Genomic DNA, 23039 nt, shown 5'->3' with positions numbered 1-23039 from the left:
AGAAGGTGAAATGAAAATCCTGGGTGTTATGTAGGTTAGAGTTGCTTAGCTACATAGTGACTAATGAAGTCTTTGACGTAGTCTCTCGATGGGCGATTGTTGTGGTATTCTTTTAGGAAGAAGTTGCTCTATAAAGATTATTTGATAGTTGTTAAAGCAATTCTTGCATAGCTCCATGGGAGGGTAAATACACCCTGGTTCCTTGAACATGCTTCTTCTATCACCTTTTTTTGTGTTCACTAATAAATGGATAGTATTAATGCAACGAGCAATTGTATGGAGTAACGGTGATGTATGGTTGAGCCCACAGATTATGCAACCCCTCTTCAACCTAGAGGCTTGGGTTTATGATGAGGTACTCATTTGATGGACATGCAGCACAAACAGTTTAATTTAGTTTACTTGCGCTAACTGGATCTTGACTACTTGTGGATCCCCCAGTGAAATATATTATCAATGTTGTATAGGTGCTAGATGCATATGGGTTCTTGTTGATGGAAAAACCCACTAACAAGCATATGGGTCAGTTCCTAACAAGCATATGGTTAGGAACTAATGATGTAAACAGCACATCAAAGGTACATACAATGCTTCTAGCATGTACTTGGTGGCAAGCGATGTTCATGTAGCAGTAAGCCTGGAGTCTCCACTGCACCATATCCACCACCATTAGCTGTCAATGTGAACCATCTAATAGGGGTATGAAGGCCTTCTCTGACACCAAGGTTGCATTGGGTTTCAACCATTAATACAAAACATCCTCATGAATATCAGAGAAAAATGGTTGCATTATATGTTAAAAAATTAAAGTATTCTCCACTAATGCAACGCCGGTTGGGATAGATATTAGCTACATTGCAATCAACACCACTTACCGGGTCACTAAAGGCACATAGCAGATTTTCACAATGTTTGTGGGTCTTGCAATCAACAAGAACCCATATGCATCTATCACCTATACCACATCGATAATATATTATATATTATATATGTCAGTGGGGGATCCACAAACAATCAAAATCCAGTCAACACAAGTAAACTAAATTAAATTGTCTACGTTGCATGTCCATCAAACAAATACCTCATCATAAACCCAAGCCTCTAGGTGGAATAATACTATCCATTTATTAGCGAACACAAAAAAAATTGTGACAGAAGAAGCATGTTCAAGGAACCAACGTGTGTACTTACCCTCCCATGGAGCTATGCAAGAACTATTAACAACTGTCAAATCATCCTTTCAGAGAAACTTATTAAAAGAAGACCATAGCGATCGTCCATCAAGAGACTGCGACAAAGACTTCACTAGTCACTATGCAACTATGCAACTCTATCATACACAACACCCAAAATTTTCATTTCACCTTCCCCAACGACACTCTTTTCGACCCCACTGCAACTGAAAACTTTTTTGCAACCTGCCCTTGCTGCCCTAAAGCCTGAGAGGGAGACAATTCAACAATCTCACAAGAGCACACTCCAGCTTCTGTACTAGACCGTTTAGGAGAATTTCCTACCATGGTGGTGCCACATAGAACTTTGCACAAACATCCTCATCTTCTTGTAAGCAGGTTGCCAATGCTAGCACACCCTCTCTCAAAGGGACTTCGTCCAAATTTAAGCCATTGTTTGTCAACATTGCACGAAGCCTTGTGACTTCAGTGTGAAACACTGCATTTTGATTCATCGCTAAGGTATATTGGCTAGCCTCTGTACGAAAAAATTGATATTCAAGAGATTTAACACAAAATTTGTAGAAACCCTAAACACAAAAGGAAGAAACTGATTACTAAAACTCATCACTAGCCTATCACCCTAAATATTACTCAAAGCATGCACGCAATGCTAGTAATACCTATCACCTGCGCTCTTGAACGGGATCAAGGTCAATACTCGCACCTTTCCTTTCTTACTCACTACTTGGGCCAGTCGTGCCCACACCTTGCTTAATACGACAAACATTTTATTATATATCCATCAACTACCACGTAATAGGTGAACCACAATACCATTGTTCGAAAAAATTTGTCATGGAACAGTGTGAGATTGACCATACAGGTGTTTGGAAGATCTTACTGATGGTATATGTAGATGATATTGTTATTACCGACAGTGACAGGTTGGGGATTGATAGGTTGAAGATTTTTTTGCATGATCACTTCCACACAAAGGACCTTGGTAAATTAAAATATTTCTTGGGAATAGAGGTAACAAGGTCCAAGTATGGTATTAACCTATGTCGAAGGAAGTATGTTCTTGATCTATTAGAAGAGACAGGATTGTTGGGTGCTAAACCAACTAAAACACCCATGGAACCAAATGTCAAGTTGAGTAGTGATGTAGGTGAGGAGTTTGAAGACCCTAGAAGGTATAGGAGGTTGGTAGGTAAGCTGAACTACTTAACCATACTCGGCCACATATCTCATTTTTAATTATGTGGCGAGTTAGTTTATGCAGAATCCTTGGATCCCACATTAGGATGCAGTTTTAAAGATTATACGGTGCCTGATAGGAACTCCAGTTTTAAGGAGGAAGTCTTGAGATATAAGGATACACTAATGCTAGTTAGGCTGGTTCCATTCCATATCTGACAAGAGGTTCACTACAAGGTATTGTACCTTTCTTGGGGGCAATTTGGTGACATGGAAGAGCATGAAACAGACAATGCTAGCAAGAATAAGTGCAAAAGCTGGGGTGCTCAATTGATACTCCTATGAAACTATACTATCACAACCAAGTTATAGTCAATATTTCTTCCAATCCAGTTTTTCATGAGAGAAAAGCATATAGAAAAGTTGATTGTCACTTTGTGAGAGAGAATGTGCTTAGTGGAGTGATAAGTACTACATATGTAAACAGTAAACACAGAAGTCAATGGGCAGACTTGTTTACCCAAGGGTTGAGTTGGGGAAGAGTGAATTACATATGTAACAAGCTGGGACTATATGACATATACTCACCAGCTTGAGGGGGAATGTTAGAGTTGGTTATAGAGGGGTAGTGTGGTCATTTTACTTTATGTTAAAGGTGTGATGTAATACCTGTTATATCCTGGGTCTAGTGATGTGTCCCAAACATAAATAAGGGCACAATTGTCTTTATGCTTGAGATTAAGAATCTATAAATAATAACCTGGCCGACTAGAGTGTGGATTCTCTAGTTCGAACTAGTCTTTCTTTCTATTCCTTCTCTTCTCTTCTCTTCTCGTCTCTTTCTTTTAACCTATCACTCTTTTTTCTTTCTCTTCATTATTCTGAAACTAAAACCTATACAGATCTGGATTTATCAGCCTAAAACATTTGGTGCCTAGGTGTCCCTTGTTTAGCCAAAACATCCACCACATCCCATTTGTTGTTCTTCTTACCCATGTAATGGCAACATCCAGATCTCTTGTTATGCTTTCTATTTTCCAAAATGTGTGTCTATAGATCCATGGGGTTTGGGAGCTACATCTTGTCCACCACCCGAGAGCCCCTTCCCCCTCCAAGTTGTGGAATCCAAATTGCTTAGCAAATTTTAAACCATGGAGTAATCTACACAGCTCAAATCTCAATGCATTACCATCTGCTAAGGGTCCTAAAATTAATGCTAATACCTTTCCTTTTTGTGTCTCAAAAGACCCCTCCCAGTCTAACTACGGCCTAATTACCAATATAACTCCCATCAAAGTTGAGTTTAACAAAGCTCCAATCCATAGTTTCCCTCTACTGGTCTTGAGCCCATAGTGCCACTTCCTTCAAAGTTCTCGAAATGTCGTTTAGTGAGAAATTTTGGAAGTCCTACAAGGTCTTCACCCAATGTGCAACTTTTGTTTTAACAGTGTCAATGATCTCCACCTCTGTCCTAATCTTTTCATTGAAAATCCTCCCATTCCTTTCTTCCCAAACAGTCCATAACATGGCAGCTCTCACTGCTTTCCACATAATTCTTTGCCCTTTCTTTGGCTATCTCGATACGTTTGGGTCAAAGAGACCCACCACATCCTAAGGACTCCACCTACACCCATAGAGAAAACAAAGATGCTCCCAAATACAAAGTACAAAGGACAGGATGAAAAGATTTAACATATAAGAAATGGTTTTACCATTGTTTTTGCACAAAGAGCACGTGAGGGGATAGACACTTATTTGGCCTTCTTTTCTGTAGCAAATCACAAGTGTTAATCTTTCCAAGGGAAACTTCCCAACAAAGGACCTGAATTTTAGGAGGGATTGGCTTACTCCAAATTTCTTTCACCGGAAAATTTACCCCCAAGGTGGAAGGCTGAAGTAAAAAATTAGAAAAAAAAAAAGAAGCACAAGTGAAAAATCCATCTAAAAAATGGACCAAACCCCATTGACTTCTACATTTTGATTCAAGAAGACAGTCGAGTTTGGCCAAAAGAAGGATGAGAGATTCACACTTTGTTTTCCTAAGGCCCCTTTTGAATCCAAGATCCCAATTTAAACCCTAGGCAAAGAAGTTCACAAACTTAGAGATGAGTTCAAATTTGTAGTAGGAAAGTGCATAAAGCGGAGGAAATTGGACCCTTAGTGGTTGTTCACATATCCAAAGGTCCTACCAAAACAAGACCATCAATCCAGTACCCACATCATACCGGATAAGATTAACAAAAAAAAAATGTACCTCATAAATTGCTTTCTGTTGAAATAGTTTATTTCTATTTTATTATTTTCTCGTTAGGGTCTGTTTGGTCTGTTTAAAGTACTTTTTTATGGCTGTTATTGTACTTTATTTACAGCAGGGGCACAAGGATCTTTTCCCTTTCTATTTTGGTCACCCTATAAATATTAATATATTATGGCGCCGCCAAAACAGTTTTAGTGTCGCCAATCTCTCTTCTTCTCCTCTACCTTCTCCCTTCTTCCTCTCTTCCCTTCTCTCTCTTATTTCCTGTCAGTTCTCTACTGTTAAGATGGTATCAGAGCGGGTTTACTGAATGTGAGAGCAGATCGAGCAAGGCTTCCACTAGTACGAACCTTTCTATTTTTTTTCTCTTATCTTTCTTGGTCGTGTACCAAGAGAAAATTCAAATGAATCTGAGCTGCTGAATGTTGTCAGAATTTTGTGAGGTTTATACCTCTTTTTTTCTTGGATCGTGTGATCCTGTACCTATGAAAGGGTGGCTAGGTTACGGATGACCTGTTATTTCCAATTGTTGGTGTGATTACAAGTTTTAAGGATCTCTCCTCGTGGTTAATGCACTTAGACATTCTGGAAGGTTGGCAGGTTAGAACTGTTAACCCGTACAGGTCTGAAATCAATCTGATTTTGCCTTTTTGTCTAGAAATTGGTGCTGTTTTGTGCTTAATTTGTGTCCAAACCAAAGTGTGTATGTGGACTGCTTACTTGTGTGGAGCTAGGTTTTGTTTTTCGATGCAAGGAGGGATCCTAAGTTGTGTGTTGAGACTGAAATCTTTTTTTTTACCATGTCCTCAGAGAATTCTGCTACTTTTGGGGTTTCAAAAAGTCAAAATGGAATGAATGGGGAGATGGATATGAGTTCTCCATGGATGTAATTCCCTTTGATGAACTAAACTACCTTGAATGGTCTAGGGGAATAAAACTCTATATTACTGCTAGAGGGAAAATACAATATATTAATGGAAAAGTGAAGGAACCAAAGACTGGAAGTGTTGAATATGATAGGTGGAACCAAGAAAATAATATGGTGATGTCATGGCTCTTGGTTTCCATGCTGCCACAAGTAAGGAAAACATTTATGTGGGCTGAAACAGCTTGTGAAATATGGGAACAAACAAAATCTACTTATTCAGAGCAAAGGCACTATACCAAGATATACCAACTACAAGTTGAATCCTCTACTTGCAAGCAGGGGAGAGAAGTCTCTCAGTGTACTACTCAGATCTGACATCAATCTAGAAAGAACTGGATCACTATCAAAATGTGAATTGGAAGTGTGATGAAGATGCAAGGGCATACAAGTCACTTGTTTCTCAACAACTGGAAGTGCTGAATATGATAGGTGGAACCAAGAAAATAATATGGCGATGTCATGGCTCTTGGTTTCCATGTTGCCGCAATAAGGAAGACATTTATGTGGGCTGAAACAGCTTGTGAAATATGGGAACATGCCCTAACAACTGCAACTAAGTTATTCTAACATTATTCCAACACTCCCCCTCAAGTTGGAGCATAGATGTCAATCATGCCCAGCTTGTCACACAAATCTTTGTGCCGCACATGATGAAGACCTTTGGTGAAGATATTTGCAAGTTGCTCTTCCGAGTTGACATATGGTGTGCACACTTCTCCACTTTCAAATTTCTCTCTGATAAAATGTTTGTCCACTTCAATGTGTTTTGTCCTATCATGCAGAACTGGATTAGCAGCAATATTGATGGCTGCTTTATTGTCACAGTAGAGTGAAGTATGATCGTTTACTACAAAACCCAATTCACCTAACAGATTTCTTATCCACATGATTTTCGCAACCCCATGAGCCATCGCTCTATATTCTGCTTCAGCACTGCATCTAGCCACCACACTTTGTTTTTTGCTTCTCCATATGACAAGGTTTCCTCCTACAAAGGCACAATAACCACTGGTGGACTTTCGGTCATTGATTGCTCCTGCCCAATCCGCATCAGTATATACTTCCACTTTTAAGTGACTGTGTTTCTGGAACAACAAACCAGCCCCAGGAAACTTCTTGAGATATCTCAAGATCCTCTCTGCAGCCTCAAAGTGAGTTGTCATCGGGCTGTGCATGAATTGACTAAGGACACCCACTGCATAGGCAATATCAGGCCTGGTCATAGACAAATACAGAAGTCTCCCCACCAGTCTCTGGAACATCTTTACATCTTTCAAAAACTCTCCCTGACTGTCTCCCATATGGTGATTAGGTTCAATAGGTGAATCAGATGGTTTTACCCCCAACTTACCTGTATCTTCTAGTAGATCTAGTACATACTTCCGTTGGGAAATAAAGATTCCCTTGTGAGAGCGGGCAACTTCAATTCCAAGGAAGTATCGTAAGGGGCCTAGATCCTTCACCTCAAATTTAGTGGCTAAGAATTTTTTTAGTCTCTGGATTTCAGCCTCCCAATCTCCTGTGATCACTATGTCATCCACATACACAATAAGTGCTGCAATTTTACCTTCACCTCTTTTTACAAACAATGTATGATCTGATTGGCATTGTTTGAATCCCATTTGTTGGACTGCTACATGGAACTTACTAAACCAAGCCCGAGGTGATTGTTTCAATCCATATAGGGACTTTTTCAACCTGCACACCTTTTGTTCACTGCCTCGGGCACAGAACCCTGGGGGTTGGGTCATGTACACCTCCTCTTCCAAGTCACCATTCAAGAAGGCATTCTTGATGTCCAATTGGTGAAGATCCCAGTCAAGATTTCCTGCCAAGGAAAGGAGAATCCGGATGGAGTTCATCTTCGCTACAGGGGCAAAAGTCTCTGCATAGTCCACTCCATATACCTGTGTGAAGCCTCTTGCTACCAGTCTAGCCTTGTACCTTTCAATAGTTCCATCAGCTTTGTGTTTCATTGTGAACACCCACTTGCACCCCACTGGTTCCTTCCCCTCAGGAAGATCTACCAACTCCCACGTACCATTTTTATTAAGGCATCAATTTCTTCCTGCATTGCATCTGTCCATTCAGGTTTTGACAAAGCTTCTGCCACGGTCTTAGGGATGGGAACACTGTCCACAGAGGAGAGGAAGGCATGGTACGAGGGTGAAACATGCTCATAGGACACAGTTAGAGATATGATGATTAGTGGTACAAGATCTAATACCCTTTCTCTTAGCAGTAGGAATATTAAGATCATTGGGGACATGTGAATCAACATGTAAAGGAGCAATGGGAGCAAGTGTACCTGGCTGATGAGACGGATCAGCCTCGGGTGAATCCAATGATGTTGGTTGCATAGTGTCCGGTTCCACGGCTCTTTAACTCTGTTGGCTCTTATGACAACGATGGAAAACCCGGAACGGAGGAGGATCGAGTAAAGGAGGTAGTTGAATCTGAGTCGTCGCCTGTTTATCCTCAACCCTACTCTCCCCCTGAGGAGAAACCGAGAAGAACGGTTGACTCTCAAAGAATGAGACATCAATGGAAACATAGTACTTACGGGCAATGGGATCATAGCAACGATACCCCTTTTGAGATGAGGGGTAACCAAGAAAAACACAAGGAATAGCCCGGGGGTCAAGTTTACCACGAGTAGGTGACACCCAAAGACACGCATCGGAATGGTGGACAGTGGGGCTGTAGGGAACAAGAGCTGATGTGGGGCCTTATACCCTAGTAGCCGAGAGGGCATGCGATTGATGATATATGTTGCACACAATACTGCATCCATCCAGAACTGTTTCGGCACATTCATATGAATCAGCAAGCCACAAGCAACTTCGAGTAGATGACGATTTTTTCGTTCAGTCACACCATTTTGTTGGGGTGTCCTGGCACAAGAGCTTCGCTGAAGTGACCCACTCGAAGCAAAGAACTTCGTGAGATCACTATGGAAATATTCGTTTGCATTGTCCGACTGGAAAATATGAATTTCCGTTTGGAACTGAGTGAACACCATGCGTTGGAAATCTTTCACAATTTGTGGCACTTCATCTCGAGATCGCATAGGATAAACCCAAGTGTATCGAGAATAATCATCAATCAACGTAACAAAATACCTATAACCAGTCGCAGTAGGTAGAGTAACAGGGCCCCAAACATCAGAATAAACAATATGAAATGGAAATTCAGATCTTTTATTTCTTAAAGGTAAAGAACTTCTACAATGCTTACTCAACTGACAAGTTTGACACTGTAACTGACTCACTGACAAGGACTCAAAAATCTTTGGGAACATAACTTTTAACGACTCAAAAGAAATATGACCTAAACGATTATGCCATAAATAGGCCTGACTCTCACTCGCCAAACTTATGGACTCAGTCGCCACTAGACCAGCATTATTCTCTAACACGTAGAGACCATCCACCATGCTTCCTCTACCAATTGTCTTCCCCAAGGTCAAATCCTGAAACACACATGAAGACGGAAAAAAAGTGACTGAGCAGTTCAAAGAGTGAGTAATACTACTAATGGACAACAAATTAATAGGTAATTTCGGAACATGCAGGACATTTGGAAGAGTAAGGCCAAGTGGTAGAAATATGGTGCCTCGGCCAGCTATGGTAGAAAAAGAACCATCAACCAGTCTAACCTTATCTCTCCCAGAGAGAAGGTTATATGTTTGGAATTGACTTACCGGTCATGTGATTTGAGGCTCCGGAGTCAATAATCCAAGGTGAATCAGTAGTATGAGATGGCACATGGAAGGCTGTGGCATTACCTGATGTAGACGCAAATGAGGTAGAAGGAGTAGGCCCAGAATCCACCTGGCGGAGAGTCCTACCATACAATTCCAAATGTTCACGAAAGGAATTGATAATATCTTCCTTAGGGTCAGAACCGGGATGTCTCTCCTGAGTTACGGAAGGACTAGTCTCTGTCGATGCCAGATTAGCTGAGTTATACCTTCTTTGATTCTGTTGGCCTGGTTTCTTGCCCTGATCCGGTGCTGACTTCTTACCCAAATCCTGTGCCCATTTAGGTTTTCCATGGAGATCCCAGCATGTATCTTTAGTGTGTCGTGTCTTCTGGCAGTGAGTGCACCAAAGCTTGCTTTTATCTTCTGTTTTTTTCTGAGTGTCACCCCTTTTAATACCACCTTCGACATTTGTATCTGAATTTCCCCGGACCGCTAGGGAAACTGACTCCCCTTCTACACCATTCATCACACTTCTTCTGCTTTCTTCTGACTGCACCAAGGCATACACCTCCTGGACTGATGGCAAGTCTTTACTACCCAAGATCTGTACCCTGATGGACTCATATGACTGATTCAGCCCTAGGAGAAAGGCAAACACGCGTTGCTGTGATACAAGTGACTTATAGGCTTTTGCATCTTCATCACACTTCCAATTCACATTTTGATAGTGATCAAGTGCTTATAGGCTTTTGCATCTTCATCTCCCCCTGCTTGCAAGTAGAAGATTCTGCTTGTAGTTGATATATCTTGGCATAGTGTTTCTGTTCTGAATAAGTGGACTTCGCTTGTTCCCATATCTCACAAGCAGTTTCAGCCCACATAAAGGTCTTCCTTACTTGTGGCAGCATTGAAACCAAGAGCCAAGACATCACCATACTGTTCTCTTGGTCCCACCTATCATGCTCAGCACTTCCATACTTTGGTTCCTTTACTCTCCCATTGATGTATCCTATTCGCTCCCTAGCAGTGATGTAGAGTTTTATCCCCCTAGACCACTCAAGGTAATTCAGACCATCAAAGGGAATGACAGCCATGGGAAAGCTCATATCCATTCCCCCACTCACTCCATTGTGGCTCCCTGAGATTTCTGAAGTAGCAGAATTCTCAGTCGACATGGTCAAGCAGTTACTCAGTCCCACACACCGGATTTAGGACCCCTCACTCCACAAAGCAATGCTCCACTCAGTTCACACCCACACACTAGGGTTTACCAACCAGATTGTGCACAAACCGTACCAAATTCAGGACAAAACTGAGGTAATATTCGGTAGTTTCAGACCTGCCTATCAGAATTCTAGAATGGCTAACAGCCACTAATCAGTAGGAGAGATCCTTTTTGCTTATAGTCAACTCAAACCATTGAGAGGACAGGTCAGCATTGACCTACAATTGTCTTAACACATCAACAGGATCACACGATCCAAGACAACTAGGGTTACACAGGTTCAATAGCATTCAGCCGCCCCAGATTCATAGGGTTTTCACTCAGCCCATGATCAAGGAGAGTAAAGAGGAGAAAAATAGAGGAAGATCTGTACCAGTTGTAGCTATCCTGTAGTCCAGAATCAGTTTTCCTTTCTGCTAGCCTGTAGTAGGGTTGATCGATCTTCTCTTGACAGTAGGGTTGATCGGTCTGCTCTCTTTTAATAAGTATTCCTGCTCTGATACCATCTTGGCAGTGTAGCCGGCCAAAGATAGGTGAAAGAGGAGAGAAGAGAAGAAAAGAGAAAAGAAAAGAGAGAGTTTGCAATGCAACAGTACTGGCGGCGCCAGTGTTTATTTAATATATATAGGGTGACAGAAATAACAAGGGAAAAGACCCTTGTGCCCATGAGTACAATAACAGACATAACAGAAATAAAAAACGAAATAAAAAACACTTTAATTAGACAAACAGGCCCTAACAAATGCAACTAAGTTATTCTAACATATTCCAACAAGAACAAACAAAATCTACTTATTCAGAGCAAAGGCACTATACCAAGATATACCAACTACAAGTTGAATCCTCTACTTGCAAGCAGAGGAGAGAAGTCTCTTAGTGTAATACTCAGACCTGACATCAATCTGAAAAGAACTGGATCACTATCAAAATGTGAATTGGAAGTGTGATGAAGATGCAAGGGCATACAAGTTACTTGTTTCTCAACAATGGGTATTTGCTTTTCTCTTGGGGTTGAACCCTTCATATGAGTCTATTAGGGTACAGATGTTGGGAAGTAAAGACTTACCATCATCAGTTCAGGAGGTTTATGGCTTAATTTAGTCAAAAGAGAGTACAAGAAGTGTGATGAGTTGTGCGGAGGGGGAGCCAGTTGTCCTAGCTGTCTGAGGAGGTACAGATTCAAATGTCGTGTCTTTCTTCTCGGTTTCTCTTCAGGGAGAGAGTAGGGTTGAGGAGAAACACACCCAGACTCAAACTCAATTACCTCCTCTTCCTGATCCTCCATTTCGTGTCTTTCTTTGCCGCCACAAGAGCCAATAGAGTTCAAGAGCCATGGAACCTGAAACTGTGCAACCAACATAATCAGATTCTCCAAAGGTAGATCCTCCTAATCAGCCAAGTACACTTGTTCCAATTGATATGCCTGAACCTCTTAATATTGATCCCCCTATCATTAATGATCTTGATGTTCATATTGCTAAGAGAAAGGGTGTTAAATCATGTAGTACTAATCATCCTATCTCTTACTTTGTGTCCTATGACCATATTTCACCTTCATATCGTGCATTCCTTTCCTCCATTGGCAGTGTCTCTATTCCTAAGAATGTCGCAAAAACTTTATCCAAACCTGAATAGACAAATGCAATAAAGGAAGAAATTGATGCTATTAAAAGGCTGGTTAAAGTGTGTTTTTTCTTATGTTTTTATTTGTTAGTGTCGCAGGGGTACTATTGTAATTCCCCTTGTCCTTTAAAAGGCTGGTTAAAGTGTGTTTTTTCTTATGTTTTTATTTGTTAGTGTCGCAGGGGTACTATTGTAATTCCCCTTGTCCTTATGTTATGTTTAGCCGCCCTAATATAAATATTAAAAAGCTAGCGCCGCCGACATCTTTTGGTGCTCTCAAATCTCTCTTCTCTCTTCTCTCTTCTCTCTTCTCTCTTTCTCTCCTCACCCTTCTCTTCACTTCTCTGGACAAGATGGTATCAGAGCAAGCTCATCAGATCTGAAAAGAGATCAAGTTCTCTACTTTCTTACCTTCTCATCATGCTACTGAATTTTTTTTTTTTTGAAGAACCAACGTATTTTCTTTTGGACTGATCTCAGAAGCTTCATTCTCTTCTTCTTTATTTTTTCCCCTGATCATGTATCAGGACAGACCTAAAAAAAGGAAAAAAACCAATCGGATGTGAGATGATCAGCACATGTACCTTCCTTTTTTGTAGGATCAAGTGATCCTTGTGGTGGTTGTAGGTCAGAGGTGACCTATATGTGTTGCAACAGCAGCTTTGTGAAGTGTGTGTAGGTCGGAGATGACCTGTGTGTGCTGTAACAACAGTGCAGTGGGTAACTTGTAGGTCAGTTATGACCTGTAGGTATTGCAACAGCAGAGAAAATTTGTTTTATGGTGACTAAAGTACTGTGGTTGATCTAGGGTGGCTGCCTGTCTTTTTTTTTTTATTATTCCTGGTGCAGAATTTTTTTTCCAGAATAAACAGTGTGAAAGGGAAAATAAGTTGGACAGACTAGTTATTCAACCTCTTCTAGTGTGATCTAAACCAGCTGTCATGAATAGTGAAGACTCAGCCACCTTCAGTGTTTCATCAATGCAGAATGGACTAAGTGGAGGTATGAATTTATCCTTCCCCATGGCTGTCATACCTCTTGATGGTTTGAATTATTTAGAATGGTCGAAGGGGATCAGACTTTACATTACTGCTAGGGGAAAAGTAGGCTATATAAATGGCAAAATTAAAGAACCTAGTTCTGGGAATGTTGAGCATGACAGATGGAACCAAGAGAACAGTATGGTAATGCCATGACTCCTAGTTTCTATGCAACCTCAAGTGAGAAGAAATTTTATGTGGGCTGAAACAGCTTATGAAATTTGAGAACAAGCCAAGTCAACCTATTCTGAATTGAGACACTATGCAAAGATCTATCAGCTACAGGCAGAATCCTCTACTTGCAAACAGGGGGAGAGGAGTCTCTCTATGTACTACTCAGACTTGTCTTCCATCTGGAAAGAGTTGGATCACTATCAGAGTGTAGATTGGAAGTGTGATGAAGATGCAAAAGCATATAAGTCTCTTGTTTCTCAGCAGAGGGTCTTTGCCTTCCTCCTTGGCTTGAATCCTATATATGAATCCATTAGAGTACAGATCCTTGGAAGCAAGGATCTCCCTTCTGTTCAAGAGGTATATGCTCTACTACAGACAGAGGAAAGTAGAAGAAATCTGATGAATAATTCTGGGGGAGATGTAGTTGTGTTGGCAGCAAAAGGAAGTGTTGTTACTAGTGGGGGAAACTCTTTTAAGAAGGGAGACTCTCAGAAAAGGGTGGATGATAGAAAAATTATGGTGCACCCATTGCCAGAAGCCTCAACACACTCGTGACACATGTTGGGACCTTCATGGGAAGCCGAAATGGGTTCAGAAACAGAGTAAGAAATAGGGTTCAGATCTGAATAAGTCAGCAAGGACCAAGAAAATTCACTACAGCAAACATGGCCACTCAGGAAACCCAGCCCCCTACTACTACTACAATTCAGACATAAATCACTGGTTCTGACCCTAGGGAGGATATCATTAATTCCTTCCATGATCATTTAGGGCTTTATGGTAGGGCAATTCGCCAGATGGATGCCCCTCCTCCATCAACTTCATATGCGCCTACATCAGGTAATTCTGCCACAGCTCTCCATGTATCGTCTCATTCCTCTGACTCTCCTTGGATAATTGATTTTGGAGAATCAAAACATATGACCGATAAGTCTACCTACTTTCAGACCTATCATCTTCTCTCTGGAAGAGACAAAGTCAGACTGGCTGATGGTTCATTCTCTACCATAGCTGGTCAAGGGACTATTTCTCTTCCCTTTGGTCCTACACTCTCTAATGTTTTACATGTTCCTCAATTCCATATTAATTTGTTTTCTGTCAGTAGTATAACCAATTCTTTAAACAGTTCAGTAACCTTCTTCCCTTCTTATTGTGTGATTCAGGATTTGAACTCGGGGAAGATGATTGGTAGAGGGCATATGGTGGATGGTGACAACTTGCTGGAGAATAAGGCTTGCCTTACAGTCACAAGTATCCTTTGATTCCTTAAAGATTGTGTCTCCAGAGTTGTTTAAGTCAATGTCAGTGTTAGAGTTAGTATGTCAAACTTGTCAATTGAGTAAACGTTGTAGAACTCATTTTTCTTCAAAGAATAATAAATCTGAATTTCCTTTTCATACTATTCACTCTAATGTTTGGGGCCCAGTTACTTTACCATCTGAAAGTGGCTACAAGCATTTTATTACCTTTATTGATGATTATTCCCAATATACATTGGGTATATCCCATGCGAACTAGGGATGAAGTGCCAAAAATTATCCAAGATTTTCAAAGAACGATTTTCACCCAATTTCAAACTGAAATCCAGATCTTCCAATCTAATAATGCCAAAGAATATTTCCATAATGATCTTACGAAGTTCTTTGCTTCACGTGGATCACTCCACCGTAACTCCTATGCTCGAACATCACAACAAAATGGTATTGCTAAAAGAAAGAACCACCATCTTCTTGAAGTAGCTCGGGGACTATTGATTCATATGAATGTCCCCAAACGTTTTTGGCTTGAAGCTATCCTTTGCGCTACCTATCTCATTAACTGCATGCCCTCTCAGTGGTTAGAGTACAAAGCCCCACATTAGCTTCTGTTTCCCAAGGCTCCTCTTTTGTCTATTCCTCTCCGTGTTTTTGGTTGTCGTTGCTTTGTTCAAAACTTATCACCCACTAGTGGGAAATTAGATCATCGTGTTATTCCTTGCATATTCTTGGGATAACCTACAAATCAGAAGGGGTACTGGTGCTTTGATCCTGTTTCTTGGAAATATCATGTTTCCATGGATATCTCCTTTTTTGAGAGTGAACCTTTCTTTCCTGTTTCTCCTCAAGGGGAGTGTAGGCATGAAGACAAACAGGTTCAGAATCCTTCTCTACCTTATATTCAACTCCCTCATCTACCTGATCCTCCTCCCTTCCATGTTTTCTCGTGTCATCATAAAGGCCAACCAAGTTCAAGAGCTATGAAGCATTAAGAAGTTGTACCACCAATGCCATCACATTCTCCGAGGACGGATCCTACCCAACCAAGTACCTTAGTTCCCATTGATATTTCTGACAATGACCCTATTGCTATTGATACCTCAAGTGCTGATGATCTTAACCTTCCTATTGCTCTCCGAAAGGGTGTTAGATCTTGCACCACCAAGCACCCCATTTCCCACTTTGTAAAAGCTTTCTAAAGACCCTATTGGATCAACTCCAGATTGTGTATTGTTTCAAATCTTGACTAATCCATTGATCCAACAATTCAATTTTGAAGTCACTATAAACAAAAATAGGGTATAATAGACCCACGATAACTGATCTATAGTCAATTCAACACTTGAAGCTAGGGTTTCATCAACCCTATAACTCGAGAGAAAGAGAGAAGATGCAGTCCCTCTTGACAATCTTCCCAGATCCCTTTCCAAAGGTAGTCATACTCTTAATGGTTCAAATAGCTCCTAGCAAGCAAGCGCCAGCCTCAATCTACCTCTTTAAACCCTAACTCAATCAAGAGTAGATTTCTCCAATTCGTTCAGATCTTAGGCTAAAATCTCTAGGGATGCCTTCTAGGCTTCAAAACTTGAATCCACTATCTCGAATTACCAACCAGGCGACAACTTGTACTGATGATCAGCAACTCATCTCTCCAAGTGCACTGCTGAGCTAGGGTTTATGGGGTTCAAAGAAGACGAAATAGGAAGAACACTATTTTATTACCAAGTAGGAAAATAAGCTGCAATAAATCTTAATGTTTAATCAAGATCTTAAGATAGAGTACAAAAGAAAGGTACATAACAGTAGAAAGAAGAAAAGAGAGAAAAAAAAAAGGTTTGGGAGAAAAGAGATCATGGCTGTCTCCTATCCCTTCTCAAAGATATATTCAAATGATTGTTAATAAAGGGAAAATTACAAGAATGCCCTTAATAGAACAGCTGCATGAATAAATAATTGAGTGCCTTAGGCCCATTACAACTAAAGCCCATTAGCATAAACCAAAGAATCAAGGTGTTCCTCTTGTCTCAATAACTCAACATACTACCAAGGTATATTCATTTTGCATCAGGGAGAGTTAAGTTCAACTACTTATTTTGCAACACTTCAAAGTATGTGGAGGAACTCGATCGCTATCAATTAAAACAATGTCAGTAGCAAACAAGATGCGCCATGAGACCACTTGAACATAAGTAACAATGAAATTAATAATTTATCCATCAATAAACAAGTAAATTGATGACATTTTTGATAGATAACTTGAATTCAGTCCATTCATAAACATTATATGAACAAAGAAATATACATCGTTGAAGAGAAACAGGTTTTTTTTCTCTTCCCCATTAAATCAAATTACAACTCAGCCCAGAATGGTTGATTTCTATTCACCCCTTGTTTAACCAAATTATCAGCCATAGCATAGACCGATCTTTGATGAACCCATTGCACCTGCACCTCCATTCCTCGAGTTTTTTTCTTTTTTTGAAGAATCAAAAGAAATTTTATTAGAAAAAATAAAGTACAGCAGGAGGTGATAAGATATCACCAGAAGCAAGAAACACCCTCGGAAAACCACACCTTGCATATAAAAGATCCCAAAAAACCCAAAAAATAAACCACAACTTCCAAGTAAAAGATTACCCAAACAATTCCAAAAAAAGATCACTGAACAGACCCAATAAAAAATCCCCAAAAGACTAGAGACCACCCCCCGAATCTGACTAAAACCAAGAGCCCTCCAGCCCCTTCCAACTGCCCACATCAGTCTTCATCTGTGAGCACATCCTCTTGATTTGAGAATTCATTGTCCCATTCATTTTTCCTTTCCAGCTTCGCTTTGTTCTTCATTTTCTCTTCCACATTTTTCTTTCAAATTCTTCAAAAGCCTTCCTAGCAAATTCCTCACCATTCCAGAATAGCAAGCCCAAGATTTTCCCAATTTTGACCTCTATCCACTATCCTTTGCATATCTACCTTACCTGAAACTTTTATTTTTATAATTATCTACCTTACCTAAAACTTCATCAACAACATCATTTTCCTGACTTAGCTGTGTCAAACCAGCCTCAGTATCGACACCATTCACCTTGTTTTCCAGTTGTTCCTTAATAAAAAGGGGGCCTCTGACTGAACTTGCGCAAATGCCTCCCTATGATCAGTACCAGCTGTCCCATACTGACAAGATCCCTAGTACTTCTTATAGAAATTCCAGCATCCCATACTGACAAGAGCCCAAGAATGCTAAACCTCACCTTATGCCAGAACCTGTCTCTCTCCAAAGGGAATCTCCACAACCATTTCCCCAGTAAAGCTTTATTTTATCCCTCAACAGTCCCTAACCCTAATTCCCTTTGATATTTCCTTTGGCACACCACATCTCATTTAATAAATGATTGTTTTCAACTTCCCCAAGTTCTTATAGAAAATCTCTCATAACTTTCTCTAACTTCTTAGCCACCAAACTAGGATTCAAAAAAACAGAGAGGTAGTATACCAGAGGATTAGCTAGGCCGGACTTGTTGATGACAGTGATGTGGCCTCCTAAGATAAGTAGTTTCTTTTCCAAGATGCTAGTTTCTTAGAAAACCTTTCAAGAATAGGACTCCAAAATCTAGAGTCCCTAGGATTTCCCCAAGTGGAAGGCCTAAATATTTCTAGGACCAATCCAAAATTGAGCATCCCAAGATCTCTGCATACCCTTCCACCTCCCCAAATCCAAATTCATTCCCACTAAACAGCTTTTTCCCATACTAATTCTCAAGTTAGATCATCATCATCATTCATGCCTTATCCTAACTATATGGAGTCAGCTGCATAAATCCTATTTCGCCAAGGCATTCTATTTAAAGCCATATCCACTGTTAAATTATTAGTGCTTAAATCATCTCTTACTACTTCTACCCATGTCCTTTCTGGTTTACTCCTAGATCTTCTAGCCCCTTCAACATGTAACAAATCACTTCTTCTAACTGGAGAAGTTGGTAGTCTTCACTGCATGTGACCAAACCATCTTACTTAGTCTACTCTCTCTCATTTTATCACCTATTGGAGCTACTCCTGGGTTCCCAAGGATGACTTCATTCCTAATCCTATCCTTTCTAGTTTTTACACGCATCCATCTAACCATTCACATTTCTGCCACATTCATTTTCTGGACATGTTGTTTCTTGACTGCGCAATACTTTGCTTCATACAACACAGCTGGCCTTACACCATTTTCATTAGTAAGAGTCTAAGAGATAAACAAATCTTTTTTTATCAGTAGATCAATGAAAATTTAAGGGCCCACAATTTAACGATAGATATGGTACTGAATAGGATAGAATGGAATAACAGGACTCATGTAGACGACCCCATGTAGTTGGAACAAGGCTTGGATGATGATGATGATGATGATGATATGTAAGAACAAATACTGAGATCAATGAAAATTGTGTAAGAACAAATATGATTATAAAGAGAGATATGGAAAATCCAGCTCAACCTAACTTACCACATGCACTTCAAGGAAACAGAAAAAATTAAATTCACAATTATCTGCCTCAAGGCACTAGGCAGATCCCTAGTGCAGATCTTTCCTACTGGTTCCTTCCCTTTCCAATGAATTGAATTATTCATATTGGAAAGATCTCCAAAAAGAGCTCAATTTAATTAGATGAAATAAACAAAAGATCTTATTTCCTAACAGACCATTCATCCATTGAAAGCCTATCAATAGATAATCTTGTTAAACCCTTCAACATTAATCATTTTTTTGGGAAAAATGGTATTGTTAAACCCTTCAATATTAATCAAGATCAATAGATTTTTTTTGAGTATTATGCATTTTGATTGCCCGATACTCTTTTTTAGTTTTTTTTTTAATTTATTCTTTGAAAATAGGCTTGCTAGGATGAATATTAACAGCTCAAACTGTTAATATCCCCTAGCTCTCACTATTTTCCATCTTGGTGACTGATAAGATACGCCCCGCATTGGCAATATCAATAATATAAACCTTGGATGGAATACACATTAATCATCAAAGTTTCTAGTTAACCTCTACCTCATTCACCATTGTTTAAAATAAAATATCAGCTGCTTCTCTTTTACTTCATGGGTATTTTTATTCCCTCTCGGTAATGATAATTCAGACATCTAGATTCGGAATTTCCATGGCAATTATTGTTCAAAGTTCAAATGCTCTATATTTTAGATTCTTATATGCATCAGACCAACATTTTTAAGAAGATCCAAAGGTTTACAAAATAAATTTAGGATGTCTTAAGAAATGTTAGATACCTCGGTTATCTGCAAAATTAGAGTGATAATGCAACCGATTCGCCTCCAACATCTTGGACACCTCATGAGCACTCTCCGAAGCCTTAAGGAAATGATCATCAAGCTCTGTCAAAATCTGCAATAGGGTGACACTCGGAACAGCCCTCCCTACTCTCTTAACTTCGGGGGGCGCTGTGTGAGAATGAACAAGACTACCCTGCTTCGGCTTCTTCACCGGCTTAGCAGTGGCCGGCTCAATCACCTTCTCCGGCGTCTGAGGCTCAACTGCATTACCCATATCACCAGCACCCCCATTAACACCAACATTCTCCACTCTCTCAAACCTCCCATCATACATTCCACTACCACCCCCATCCTTCCCAGGTCTAATCTCTTCGGCATTGCTCAAGGACGGCCCAGGCATGTTTTCAACCATAAAGAAGTAATCCCAAGTCATGCCTTTCGACTCCGGGGGAGAAGGCGGAGGTACAGGATCACTCGGCGGGGTACGAGGTGGGGAAGGCGGGGGCGGTGGTTCCGCCGCTTCGGTGGCCCTCCCACCACCACCACCAGTAGTGCTCCGGCGGTGGCGGCTACGGCGCAATGTGAGTTCATTATCGTTGTCATTGTCATGTTCCATACCCCCATTGTCATCACCATCTTCATTGTCAACGCCATCTTCTTCCCGGATGGTATCCGCAGGCTTGAGATGGGACTTGGTCACGGGGAACTCCGGCATGCTAGTTGCGCGTTGAAGAGGACTCGGGGAGAAGTTGGGTAGCGGAGGAGGCGGGGGAGGAAGGGTGTCAATGGGTGGTTGGGGGGTGGGCTGAGAAGGGCGATGGATGTCCTGGACTTCACCCTGGCCATAGTCGCTAAGTGCTGCTCCGGTGTTCTTGAGGCCCATGGTGAAAGCAGAGTGAGCAGCTGCGAAGGCATTCCGAGCGGTGACTGCATCTTTCATGTACTGCTTCCGGTCCTTACATCTAGAGACTGCTTCCTCGTTCTCAATCTTCGACTGTGTGCAACCCATTTGCAGATGGGTTGGAAGAGCTCCCTAGCTTGATGATCTTGAGATGGGTTTCTGACCAGAAGCTCCCAATGAGGTTTTCTGTGACCGTTCTCGGTTGTGATGCGCTGTGTATAACCTCTGCTGCACTGAGAGACTGAAGGTACCTTCTACTGTCCTCTTTCCAAAGAGCGGAAAAGGGAGAAAGTGAGGTTCTTTGGAGTTTTAAAATTTCATTGATTCTGTGGCACGTGTGGTACATTTGAACCGTGCGCCCGTTGCGTTACACTTAAGTACTACGTGTGAGATATTCAACGTGAGATGCAGAGATAGTACGTTAATTTACCAATTTTAATAGGAGGGAAATTTTTCTCTCGTCAGATTGGGATCTAATCCAACAGGCGTACCCCACCTTGTACGAGTGTCATGTCATGTGTGGGACCCTTATTGAATGGCGATTCTTCACTTCTTTTGGCAAAGCGATTCAGAAAGAACGTGTTGACGACTGGTCATCGTCAGATTGGAATTCAGATAATTCATCAAAACAAAAAGATTGGAATGTAGCCCCCGTTTAGGATTACCGAATTAGAGGAGTGCTTATTTTTAAGCACTTATTGGAAAAATCGCTTATTTGAGAATTGAGACCGGGACCACATCAATAATCACTTATATGTGTTTGGTAAATAAACCCAATAAGTGTTTAGTCAATTTTGAATAAGTTTTTAAATTTTGGCTTTTTCTTCAAGTACTTTTTGAAAAAGCACTTATTGTGTTTTGGCCCATTTTTATTTTGACAAGATTCCTAAAACTTCTTTGGCTTAACAACAACGAAGGAGAGCCTTTCCGGCAGCATCTAGCCATCTACAAAAGCGAGATAGGATAGACCCCACGGTCCCAAACAAGAAAAGGATTCCTCACGAATCACGATCTTTTGACCCTTCCGCGCGCGTCATGAGTTCGGATCTGCTCCTCACATCGCGCCTCACACTAACAAGACAGCACGTCTCAGCCGTACATCTAAAACATCTCCCGTCAATAAAAAATTACAAGCACGGAATGTTTCAGATGCACGGCCAAAACGTGCAGGAGGTCGGGTAAGGTGCTCTTTTTTGGAGCAAATCCAAACTCGTCAGCAATACTATTACATTATGACCATACTCCAATATTCCGATAGATACATTATTCTCTAATCTCTCTTAAATTATCTCTCATTTTTATTTATCTTCTTCCTCAATTTTTCATCTATATTTATCTAAAGAAATTGTAAATTATATTTTTTTAATTATTTAAATATTATAATTAATGATGTGTGTTTTGGCAATTCCCAACTGGCAGGTGACTCAAATGCCTAACTAAATAATCTTACCTAGAATGTGGCTTGGACACCTAGTTGAGTGATTCCTACCTAGAAGGTGGCTTAGATGCCTACCTGAATGGTGACGAGTTGAAGAGGTGGCTCTAATGCCTAGCTAATGGTGACAAGGTAGAGATGTAGCTCTGATGCCTAATTAAATGGTGACGAGTTGTAGAGGTGTTTCTAATGCCTACCTAAATGGTAACGAGCTAGAGAAGTGGCTCTGATGCCTAACTGAGTTGTGATGAACTAGAGAGGTGGCTTTGATGTCTAGTTGAATGGTGACGAGCTGGGGAGGTGGCTCTGATGCCTAACTAAGTGGTAACGAGTTAGAGTGGTGGCTCTGATGTCTAGTTGAGTGGTGACAAGCTGGAGAGGTGACTCTAATGCCTAACTGAGTGGTGATGAGTTGGAGAGGTGGCTCTGATGCCTAACTGAGTGGTGACGAGCTGGAGAGGTGGCTCTGACGCCTAATTGAGTGGTGACGAGTTGGAGAGGTAGCTCTGATGTCTAACTGAGTGGTGACAAGTTGGAGAGATGGTTCTGATGCAACCTACAAGGAAACAGTGTCAGAGTGCCTGGGTTACTTTACCCGAGGTGGGCATTCCAATACTTAAGTCAACTAATAAGAGATTTTAAGATAGCTAAATGTGAGAGAGCCGAAGAGCAGTGAGAACTAAATTGCACATCTACTTGGGTCTTAGGGGCTGATGCCCTTATATAGTTGGGTTGTCGTGGGTATCGTGAAACACTCTCAGAATCCTCGGCCCATGATGTAGGGGTCCGTTCTGTTTTGAAAGGAGGATAACGTGTTAGTTAATAAGGCTTACCGTTTTCCT

General features: G+C 40.8%; 1 protein-coding gene across 1 annotated transcript in view; it reads right to left on the bottom strand.

The window, feature by feature from the left end:
* The window catches only part of LOC148845507 (DNA ligase (DUF630 and DUF632)), a 30283-nt gene extending 9202 nt beyond the window's left edge, over positions 1 to 21081 (bottom strand). The window contains exon 1 of the mRNA XM_088956073.1: positions 19859 to 21081. Within this exon, the coding sequence (XP_088812199.1) occupies positions 19859 to 20870 (1012 nt within the window). The 5' untranslated portion in view covers positions 20871 to 21081. The remainder of the gene's footprint in view (positions 1 to 19858) is intronic.
* Positions 21082 to 23039: the final 1958 nt, after the last annotated feature.

Source organism: Nelumbo lutea, chromosome 7 (genome assembly GCF_056320005.1).
Source record: "Nelumbo lutea isolate HS-2025 chromosome 7, American lotus-T2T, whole genome shotgun sequence".
NCBI lineage: Eukaryota > Viridiplantae > Streptophyta > Magnoliopsida > Proteales > Nelumbonaceae > Nelumbo > Nelumbo lutea.
Note: the sequence above shows the minus strand (reverse complement) of the source record. Positions and strands in the feature narration are given on the sequence as shown.